The sequence below is a fragment of the Amphiprion ocellaris genome, chromosome 16 (genome assembly GCF_022539595.1).
Source record: "Amphiprion ocellaris isolate individual 3 ecotype Okinawa chromosome 16, ASM2253959v1, whole genome shotgun sequence".
NCBI classification, from domain to species: Eukaryota; Metazoa; Chordata; class Actinopteri; family Pomacentridae; genus Amphiprion; species Amphiprion ocellaris.
In genome coordinates this window covers 25,523,001-25,534,789 of record NC_072781.1, presented here as the reverse complement: position 1 = coordinate 25,534,789, position 11,789 = coordinate 25,523,001, and the positions used below count along the sequence as shown (strand labels likewise).

Sequence of the window (11,789 nt, the reverse complement as noted above, 5' to 3'; positions counted from 1 at the left end):
AAACTGGATGTTTCAGCAGGATAATGCCACACTTCCAGGGCCAGTAGAACTTGTCTGCAGGAGCACAGGATCCAGGTCTTAGCGTGACCAGCTCAATCCCAGACATGAGCCCCACTGAAAATCATTGGTGGATTATCAAAAGATCTGTTTCAAAGCGTAAACCAAAGAATTTAGAAGAATTAAAATAAGTAATTCAAGAAAAATGGGACAAGATTAGCCCTCAACAGTGTGAAAGGCTTGTGGGGAACATGGCAGCCAGGATTAGAGCTCTACTGCATGCTAATGACAGGACAACTAAATATTAATTTGATGATGTGATGGTTTATTTATTTTTTGTTCAGTTTTGAGCACATTCTCTGTTATTTGTTGATTTTGATACCGACAATGTTGAGAACTGACATACAGAAACTGTCAAGAATTTAGTTTTGTTAGTTTTTCTTGTAAACAATAAACCAAAAAAATCATTTGTATTTGTTTGTGTCTAATGCAGCCACGCCTTTTGAAACAGAAAAAAGACTTTTCCACAAATATTTCATGATATTTGAGTTTGTGTAAAATTTTAAGGGTGTCAGAAAAGTTTTTCCACCATTGTATATAGTTTGTGATGTCTGCACAAAATTTTAGGTTAACTCATCTAGCACATGTGGAGATCTTCACATGCTTTGACCTTCTGTAAGAAAAAAAGGCCAGGTAATTGGAGTCATCAACTGGGGGACCATTATTCTATTTCCAACATTTTATGGCAATCCAATAATTGCTGAGCTATTTCCACGTGGCTCAAAGTGGTGGACTGACAAACCAACCAACTGACAGACCGATGTTGCAATCCCTAGAGCCCTGCTACTTGAAGAATAACAACAAACTATGTTTTAATTTAGGGAAACCTTTTGTTTCAGGCACATTTATATAGCAAAAGAGGCATGCTAAAGGTGACAGTATTGTAACAATACTGTACATATGCACACAGTTAATAAGATCGAAACCACCGGATACAAAATTAGGACACCAACAGCACAATAGTGTGACCTCATCATATATTATATTGAAAAAATACAAAAACAGCCTTAAATGCCCACATGGGAAAACTAGAAAAAAAGACCATATTGATCTTATCAAAACACTGTTTCTATTTTTTTTATAAAGACAGAAATGTTAACTGAACTTACAATTTACAGAGCTCACAGTATATGACATACAGAGAGAGATGTTTGTGGTGTACCTCACTCAAACAAGAAACCAGCTCAAACAGGCTCTTCCTGTCGCTGCAGTGTCTATTTATATCACTACAGTGCAGAGCAGTTCTTTGGGCACTGAGCTAAGATTTCATTGAAGAATGATAGAGTCGCTTCTAACCCCCCAGCATTTCAACAAACGAAAGCCAAAGTGTTTTAGCATCACTGACACACTATACATTTTATTGAAAGCCAGTTATAATACAAAACATTTCCTTACAAATAACTTTAAAAATCATGTATATATATATATGTTGTTTTTTAGTGGTTGAGTCACTTAGGACTCTTAGTTATAGCTGAATAAGCTTGTGACAGCATATAGTTGTCTTTTCTGTCAGATCCTGTATGATTCAACTGTCTTGCCATTTAGGGCATCGCTGCCTTCACTCAGCTTGTCAACACACTGTACAACTGACTGTGAGACAATAGATGCAGCCATATCCCACCACATCCCTCTTGTTAGTCCACAATTGTCCTATTTTGTTAAATTAAATAAGCCTCTCTGGTTGTTTTGATTGCAAAAATCCTGCACATCCTTCATTACAGTCTCTGCACTTGCCACCAGATTTGGGGCAACAGTGAGCAATGGGATGTTCTGATATCTTCATAGCTGGTGTGTTTTGGTGGATGAATTTTCGTCTTTCCAGACTCCAGGCTCTTAAGTTGTGGCCACACTCCAAAACATGTTATATTCACATGGAGCTGCATGTCATTTGGGGGCAAACTGAAAACTGAGCAGACTGGAGATTATCATACAAACATTTTTGAGAGGCTGAGCTGCTCTGGAAGCAGAAATAATCTCATTAGTTCGGTGACAACAATAGCATTGAACATCGACATCCTCGGTGTGCTGAAGGCCTGGCACAACTGATACACTGAAGGAACCATGCTTGAAGTCAGCTGGGATAGACTCCAGCCAGCCCGTGGCCCTAATGAAGATTAAGGATTAAAGTGTATAGATAATGGATAGATGCATAGACCAGACTCCTTTCTAAATGAATGGGCAGAGCCAAACTACAATTTCAGTGCATACATAGAATGATCAGTCAAATCTGATAAAAGAATCAAAAAAACACCTAACATTTGATGACCCCCCTGAATAAAGTTTAAAAGGCCTTTTCCCCCACAGGTTTTCTTTACTTGATTACACATTGTGATTTGAAATCAGAATAATTGTTCTGCCCAACCTAAAACCAACTGAAAAAGCCGTGCTGGTTTTCTGCTGGGACCAGCATGTTAGAGACTGAGACAGATCCTTTTGCAGCCTGGAGTTTAGGTTTTTGGGTCCCTGCCAAGCAAACAGGGATTTAACACATTTAATCATTTGGTGTCATAATAGACAGGTGAAGCAGAACATTGTATTTTTCAGCAGAAGCAAAGACCATCTGCATCATGATGCAGATGCATTGTTCAGTTACATGACTGTGTTGTGTGATTTAACTGTGATTGTTGTTGCTCCTTTATTATATAAGCCCAAACAGTGAAATAACATGACAGAAACCATCAGGTGGGCAAACACATCTCTCTCCAGGCCTTTATCCTCCCATTGAAACTAATCTGAATATCATCGCCAGTACACACATATGAAGGGGAATTGGATAGCTGACAACTTGTCTTGATAACACTGACTTCATTTGTTTTTAGTGGCCTTTAGAGGACATGCAGCTTTAAGGCACTTGCGCATTACCTTAAGCATTTTAGGCTGTGTTGAAAATTCCAATATCTAGTCTCAATAGTTAGCCTCAGTCTTGTTTTATGAATGCCATGTCAAGTATTAGTGAACTGATATGATCATTAGAATTACCACCTAAGTCTCGGTGGTATGGTCTCTCTCCCACAGTTTGCCAGGTAGATTCTCTGTCTGTCTGGTCTCATATTTGTATTATTTCTACTTCCAGAGCAGCTCTGGTTCAAAATGTTTGCATTACTGAACTACAGTCAGTTGGACAGTTGATGTTCATGTGGAACAGGATCCTGTGTAATGACAGGTCATTTGGCTGGAGAGCGTGACGTGCTGCTGGACGTACGTTGCTCTCTCAGACCTCCAGGAGACTCTGAGGCCGCTCAGGTTCTTGTGGGGGGTCCGGCTGGAGGCGACAAATGGGCTTGTTGCACATGGGACACACACTGCGGATCTCTAACCACTTTAGCAGACACCTGCAGAAAAGCACAAAGAAGGGAGAAAACTGTAGGAGTCGAATCAAGAAAGGCTTAAGTTTTAAAACAGGACTGAAAAGACAGAAACACCGGATATTTACACTGCTCACGCACACTTGTGATACAGAACGTAAATGTCAGAAACCAGTCTAAAAGCACTGCTGTCAGTGTCACACCTATGCTGCAGGGCAACAACAGATCTCATGCAGTTGGAAAAGTGTGTTCATGTTCAAACACGCAAGGACATACGTTCTCAGGAATCTGGTCACCGTTTTCAGCAGGGAACCCTGCCCAAGTTTCAGCATTTGTTTTTTTTGCTGGAATTTCACTGCGTCTGTCTGCTTCAGCTCTTAATTGAAGGCAGACATCCATTATAAAATGAAGTCATTTCTTTCAAACTGTTTGGTCAAGATTTTTGCACATTTCCAAAACTTTGCGAAATCAAGGCCAGCTGAATAATTTGTGGTTTTAAAACTAATGCGTGTGGAGCCACTGATAAAGGCTTGGCAGACACAGTGACTGCGTGTGATTGCATATGGTTTCAGCTGAAGACTGTCTGCATCTTACGCCTCAAACATAATGTATGAGTCAATAAAATTCACTCCATGATTACCAGTTTGTGAAACAGCTAAACAAATGAATCATGTCTGGAGTTTTTAATTTGACTGTGACTTTGAAATACTGCTCTGCATGCTTACAAATATTGAATCAGCTGCCCAGCCTCATGAAAGTTTCATAGTTACCAAGAAAGGCTGAGGAACTTACTTCTTGTGAAAAGCATGGGAACATGGGCACACCCCAAGCTCGTCCCTGCTGCGAAACTCTTCTAAACACACCGCACATGTTTGCTGAAAAGGGAAAATGACAGGTCATGAAATGTGTTTAGTGCTGACATGGCTACCACTTTTTTATTTTTTGACTTTGCACAGTATATCCTGTCATAATTCTTCAATTGAGCGAGTATACAGAATTTCTAAACTCTTAATTGTCATGCATTCATTTGGTGACTGAAAAAACATAATTCTTGAAAATGAATTAGTCAGTAATGCACAGTTGTTTTGTTTTTGTTGCATGACTGCACTCCCCTGACACCTTATTCACATAATTATAATATTGTGTTATATAGGAAATGAATGTTAATATTAAGGTCAAATATTGTCAGAAGATTTGATACTATTTCCACATATTTTGAAATTGTTTTCTATGCAAGTAATCTCTTCCTGTCTTAAATTGTCCACATTCATTTAGATCGTTTTCATTGCTTTTTTTTCTATAATTCACTGTACAACAGTGCTCATCCCTTCACATTCACCCAGTATTCAACTTACTCCAAGAAGACTAAGTTTCTTCCCTGCTCCTTTCAAAACAACCTGTTGGCAAGAAAGGATTCGTTAAAAATGCAGAAAGTTTCCAAGACATAATTTAATTGATGTACAAGTTCACACTGGACAGAGTATTAAAGTATTACCTCATTGTAGCCATACTGTTCTCTTGCACCTTGTCGCCGCAGTCTGTCAAACACAAACAACAAAGTTATCATGCTGTCTTTCACAGTCATAATAAAATGTGTCTGGTGGCCTCATATCTCCTTCCTCAGGACGTGTCTTGTCATGCTGTATGAATACGCTGGGATTCTACATACTTCAAGCAGTCCTGGAATTCACACAATGCCAAATTCAAGTAACAGCATGTGCATCTCCGCTCACATTGAGGTAAACTGTAACACCGTCAGCAGAATGCCTTTGCAGAAGATATGCGAGTGAAATTCCGTGTGAAATCTGAAATGTGTCCAAACTATCTGAACCACTCTCCAGCATTTCATATCCATATTTTCAGACCTTTAGTATCCTTGTTATGGCTTATAAACACTCAAAATAAAACTTCCGATTCAGGACACTAACACAACCTTTTCTCACGCTCTTCAGTTCAAGGTGTTGTTACACACTGTAGTTAAACAATGAATCGATTTCACATTGAAATCACAATTAAAAAAATGCAATAAGCACACCGCAAAAGCTGTAGTGAAGGATATACATGATGCAGTGCCTCTGACCAAAGCTTTAATATTTATGTTTTATTATTATTATCCCTAATTCCATTTAGGCTGATTGCAGAATGTGCAGTACTTAGATGCTGCTGCTGAGCCATCAATGACCTGTTTCAGTGTCAGAGACTATTTATACAAAGCTCCTAGGATTTTCTTATGTTTTTTTAAAAAATATATTATTACTACTTATGCATTTATTTAACTTAACACTGTGATAGCTTTGGTAATAACTGCTTATCTTCTATGCCATTTGAAAATCCATGTCTTTCAGTTGTTGTCTGTGCAGTAGAATATTGTGCAGTTAATAGTTTGATGTATCTCATGTAGTAGTGCTGGATCACATGTTTGAAATCTATAACACATTGCATACTGAACTGAAGCTTGACTATAAACTATATGGCAAATCACAATCAAATTTTTCCGAGAACACACTATTAGGTATTTTCCCAGCCTTACACACTGTACTCCTACACTCCATTAGCGTTTTTCAAATATTTGGCTGACAGATAGTTAAATTAACACAACACAACCACCTCCACAAGGGTTAAACTGGTTTTTCCAGAACTCCTAGAAGTTGACAGCAGTACACAGACCTAATCAGAGGCCTGTCTGCAATTGCCTTAAGCAGCATTCACTCTGTGATTTGTCAGACAACACACAGCGCAGCATGTACGGTGTTTTCAAGTAGTACATTGAGGGGCCTCTATATCTACAGATGACCTGAGTAAAATGAGTGCAGTTCATGAACTAAAACCCACTTTGTACAGAGTTTAAAGAGGGAAAACACTATCTGTTATCACACATAGTCAGCCAGTGTGACGTGTACATGTGAAACCAGGTTAAAATACAACTGGCAGGTTTCCAAAAGGTTTGTTGTTTCACGTGGCTGATTTGAACTGTCCCAAATTAATGATACTAAATGATGCCAAGCAGTGAGCTGACTTAGAATGCTGATATTTTCTTTTATCATGTAATTCATAATAGATAGAAAATATATACTATACTATACAAGTTTACAAGGTGATAATGAGTAACTCTAAGAGGTTTTAAAATAGGAATTTTACTTCAGGGCTTCCTGAGGTCAATTTCACTGCACCTCTGACAGACTGTGGAGTTAAACTAGAATGACGAGTCTTGTCATGGATTAACTGAAAGATTTTTAGGAACACACTGCTGCAACACACAGGTGCAAGTCAGTCTTGTCTGTTGGTCTTGTACCTGAACAGGTAGCAGCAGAAGATGAGGCTGAGCATGAGGATGAAGAGGCCGATGCCCAGGATGATAATGTAGACATTGAGCGGCAGGTGGAAGAGCTCTTCAGACGTCATCTTGCAGTAGGGGTCAGAGTTCTGCAATCCAAGGTCACACAGACACCCTGAGAGGATGGGACATATGAAAAAGATGATCAAATAGAGCCTGCATTCACACAGCTAAACCAGCGTGGTTTGGCCGCCATGAAGACAGAAGCACTTGTGTATTAGCGTTGCACTCTTACATCACAGAGTCCCAGCAAACACAGATGACTTCTATGATAAAGTAATGCATCATGTCCTAGCATTTTTATTTTTGCCAGCATGAAAAGACTCTGAAGCAGAATTTACAGTAAGGCATTCTGAACATCCAGTGAATATGTATTTATACCAGTACAATTAAAAATGCATTCTTGTACCGATTAGAACTCAAGTCCAGCTCCCGGCAGATAAAGACATTTCAACTTTTCAACAATTTCAATTTGAAATACAAATAATTATCATTATGCACAGCATGCATCATATCAGCATACAGTATATTATTTTCATGAAAGGTTGGTTTGGGCCAGTATGTGAGTCTGGTCCAGCTGTATTCTGAGCCAACGTTGTCTTTACACAAAGAACAAGGCACTCATACTGTTAGTAATAATGCAAATACACAGTCATGCTTCCAAATGTATGTTGAAAATGACATTCAACAGGCAGAGCACAATACACAAAGCCACAGTGATAACTGAATTGTAAGGACTGGAGCCTACATCATGTGGCACAAATCACCGAGAAAGAATGTATGGCTCTTCTGCACACATTATCTATTACGCAGACAGAGGACGTTAGCATAAATAGCTTGTGAATTTTATGCTGATGTGGACGAGCTTATATGTTTTTATGTATTTCTGAATGTTCTAATTATTCAATAGTTTCTTCTGTTTTCCATCTCAAAGTATCCTGTTGGCTCACTCTGTTGTGGAGACTCAATCACATAATTCACTGAAAATTCTGGAGATTGTTTTTTTTTTTGGTTAAAGCAGAAGTTAAAGCTACAATACTCAAAATGTCTTTATTAACAATGAATCAGATGATCAGGTGCAATGTGTCAGTTGTCACCCTCATTGACAAATACATTTTATTATCATCCAACTCTGTAGCCAACCTAAGATGTTCTGAGCACCTTTAAGTTCATTGTTTTGGATTTATGGCCCACCGCTGTACTGTTTAGGTTGAGTCTCACCGCTCTCATCAACCTTGTTTATAGCTATTTCGAGCTACAGGTTCTAATAAACCAGCTTTAAACTGCCTGTTGAGCACCAAACAGCTTACAAAGCTGTAACGACTAACTGGGTAAACATGTGGAACATGGACGGATTAAAGAGCCAGGCATTTTTCTCAGGAGCTAGAAGAGACTAAAAAAGCTAGAGCAGTCATTACATGCAAATGCTAATGTTTTATGTATCTGCTGGATGTACTATATATTCCAGTTATTAGCAAACATATCATAAATAAAACTATAAATGACTGTGATGTGTTTACAGCTAGTTGAACGTCCCCAGAATGTTTAAAAGCACCAATCAATGTGGCCTTAGTATTGGACATGCAGCTCTGATAGTTAAGTTTCAAATGCAAGGGAATGACATGTAAATACTGTCCAAGTAGGACAGCAAGAAGAGTTTGCATGTACTTGTGTGTATCAGGACATTTGCCCACTCAGGTTGTCAGTATGTTATGGTCTTCATGACAAACATCTAGAACCCCATCATACATCAACCTGTCTGCCGACCCCCTAGTTAGCCTGTTTCCACCCCCATGGCGAGGATGTGGGGTTAGATTTTAGAAGGCATACTCATGCGTAGGTATCTGTGTAACTTGTAAGGCCTGGCACACTCGCTCCACACTGCATCTGTGAAGCCTCTTGTTTCAAATTGCAACCTAATACTGCTTATACTGTAGGATTCTTGAGCCGCACAGAGTTTTTGAACTTGGGTGAAAGTTACGATAGAAATGCAGGTTTGAGTGATTTTTGTCTCTACTGCTTCAAGCCTCACAATACTGACTGATTTAACCAGGACAAAATCTTTCCATATATTTACAAAATAGTCATAGGTCCCACAGAAAATGCACCTCACTACACTGCAAAGCACATTTGTGTGAACTTTTACAACCGTCTCTGCGTCACACAGGAATGTGTTCCACTTGCTTTTGGCCTAACCCTCTGGAGCTTGGGCTTGGGGAAAAAGAAGTCTTTTCAGCCTGCAGGGCTTGAACACAGCACTTTTAATTTCCACACGACATACGTCAGTCTTAAACCGCAGTTATTAACTCTTTCTGGAGGTAAAGTGCAACAACTCCGACTGTGGTGGAGGGATCCTGGGTTCAGGAGACATTCCCTAATGGACAAGGGTCAGTAAAGGAGGGTACAGTCTCAGGGGTTTAGAGGAGGCTTGGCAGGACATTTGGGTGAAGGAGAAGGCAGCTGTAATCTTAGCACGATGTTAGTAAATCATTGATAGTGGAGCACTAAAAGGTAGGACACTGTGCAAATGCATTCAGCGTGGACAGGACTGTACCTGAACATTGTTCAGCAGGAGAAGTGGCTTTGGTTTTATGTGTTTCGGCTGTTAAAAGGATAGAAGCTGATTGCATAAAGGCTTCCCTCAGATGACTCGGTTATTGGAATGGAATATATATTGGAAAAGGTTTGCTATGATACATTTGTCATGTCAGTGGTAGAGCACATAAAAATGCATTGTGGTTGTGGCTCTTATTGCTCTTGTTATAACTTCCACTAAAATTTCCCATAAGGATTGGGTTGGGCCAGATATTCATCAATGCAGTGGTAAGTTTGTGGGCAAAGTCCTTCCTAAGCTCTCAGTAACTACTTGCTAGTTTCAAACTAGAGATTTACAAAATGTAAAAAATAAAAATGTCTTAGCTAGTAAATACTATAGTCCTTTAGAAGTCAGTTGTTAGAACATGTTCATAGTGCTGATCAAAAGTAGGGAATCACTCTAACGCAACTAAATGTATGAGTTTTAGACAAACAACACACATTGTTAAATTAGACAGATAATGTGACTGAACAGGCATACACAGAGATGTGTTTCAGTAACACTAGTTGTGCAGATTATAATGACTGGAGCATATCCAGTTAAGCTTAAACAACTTCAGCCATTTAGCTAACTCTCATCAAACATTATGTTTTGGAGTTTTGAAAAATGGAGGACACTATGTTATTATTATGAAATGTAAAAGTACAATATTCCTTGTTTACATACATGCTGAACAGAATTTCTATTAAGATTCCCTTTAAACTTTCAGGTCAAACCAGTTCATCAAGCAAATGTTAGATTTATTAGTAGATTCCATCGGCTCACTGACAGTTACATCTGGCTGTTACTGGGTTTTTCTAAGGACAAGCTTAATCTCTGTGTAAGAGCTATGTTTTGTGATTCATATCTGAAAGACTGTGTTAGGACACAGAAGCAGCTGGTCCAGCTGGCTCCAGGACACTTACCGTTACACCATTGGATAGGATGCATCAATTGTGCAGATGATGGCAGTGCCAGGTAACCTTTGCGATCGTGACCTCCAATAACACAAACTGTGATTTCTTTCTGGGACTTAAAATGAGGAATTGTTGCATCTGTGTCAGCTACCTTTCAGGTTCAGCTTGGCTCTGATAGTTGATGGTGCAGATGTACAGCGAGGTAAATCCTTGTGGTCTGGATCAGGACATCAGATTGAAGTCAGTTCCTCGAGAAGTTAAAATGTCAAATAATCAGCTCGATGTATCAGTCTGCAGTGATGATCAACCCCCAAAAATGCAACACAAACATCCACCTTAACTAAGATTGCCAAGCAACTGCAAATATATCAGAGGTAGAGATCTAAGTTTTCCTTTGTGTCCTCCCAGTGCATGACAAAGAAAGCAGCGTGGAGTCGTGTAGGTAAGAAGACACCAATGTCACTGACAAGATGAGGAAATACAGTCCAAATCGTATCCAGCTCTCTGGTTATGAACCTCAGGCCGAGTGCAGTCACTGCCTTTTTGTTTTGTCTCCCCTTCAAAACATTGTCACAAGGCTCTCTCTCCCTCCCTTCCTCCTCCTCTTCTTCTTTTCTCTTCTCCTTTCCTTTCTTCTCTCTCCTCTGTCCTGTCCTTTTAGATCAAAACGTCGCTTTCCTCCTCTCTGGCTGTGAAAACCTGCCGTGGCCAATTATGGAGAGACAAAGGGAAGGACATGGATGGGTTCCCCAGCAGCACGGCCAGCCAGCCAGCCAGCCAGCCAGCCAGGCAGGCAGGCAGGCAGGCAGCCAGGCAGCCTTTCAGTGTTCCTGTGGAAAGCAACTCCTCATCTCTTCCCCTGGCTTCCTGCTCTGAACACAGGGAGGTATGTAACACAGCAGCAACACAATGCAGCTGATGTTAATTCAGATCCAGATCCTCTGCTTTCTTCTCCTGTATTTTCTCCTCACATTCGCTCTCCTTCCTCGTCTCTCTTCTCCACTTCTGGTCTGCAGCTCTCAGTTTGTAAACAGATCCCTGCTCATGTGATTCGCTGTCTGCATCACAGCTCTGCTTTCACCGCCCCCTCCTTCCTTCTTCCTCCCTCCTCCCTCCCTCCCTCTCGCCCTCCATCCTGGCTCGCCTGCCTGCCTGCCTGCCCTCCTTTTACCCCTCGCCCCCTCTGGGTTTTTCCTTCCACCACACAAACGCCTACCCCTCCTCATCCCCTCCTTCCTTTGCAGCTGCAAGCTATTATTGCAGTAGCTGCAGAGCAGATGGCAGACAGGCAGATGTGGCAGCAGGCGTGTGGGGGAGGCTGCGATGTCATAGTTAAACGGCAGCTTGATTGATGACAAACTATTTGTCAAACCAATCAAAAGCCAGTCTTTTAACGAGAAACTCTCCTTGTTCGTAGACAGATCATAGCCTGTAATTAGTGGGATTTTGAACAATTTCCACCTACAGGTTGAACTGAGCAAAGTGAGCTCCAGACCCTCAAACTTAGTTAAGCCGTATCAGTTTAATCACAGTGGGATAAAGAATAACAGGCTTTAGGTCACTATGGGAATGATAGGTGTCAATGACAGATAAGACAGACA

The 11,789-nt window shown here is 40.3% G+C and overlaps 1 protein-coding gene across 2 annotated transcripts; it reads right to left on the bottom strand.

The window, feature by feature from the left end:
• Positions 1-1,017: 1,017 nt before the first annotated feature.
• Positions 1,018-11,227, bottom strand: LOC111574688 (RING finger protein 122-like). 2 transcript variants are annotated; one of them, XM_023279406.3, is made up of 6 exons: positions 10,198-11,227; positions 6,655-6,811; positions 4,858-4,900; positions 4,718-4,759; positions 4,155-4,237; positions 1,018-3,389 (listed from the first exon to the last, which is right to left on the bottom strand). In XM_023279406.3, the coding sequence occupies exons 1-6, from the start codon at positions 10,220-10,222 to the stop codon at positions 3,269-3,271; spliced, it is 471 nt and encodes a 156-aa protein (XP_023135174.1). In that variant the 5' UTR covers positions 10,223-11,227; the 3' UTR covers positions 1,018-3,268. The 2 variants fall into 2 exon arrangements, with proteins under 2 accessions (XP_023135174.1, XP_023135176.1); XM_023279408.3 differs by having other exon boundaries at positions 10,340-11,227.
• Positions 11,228-11,789: the final 562 nt, after the last annotated feature.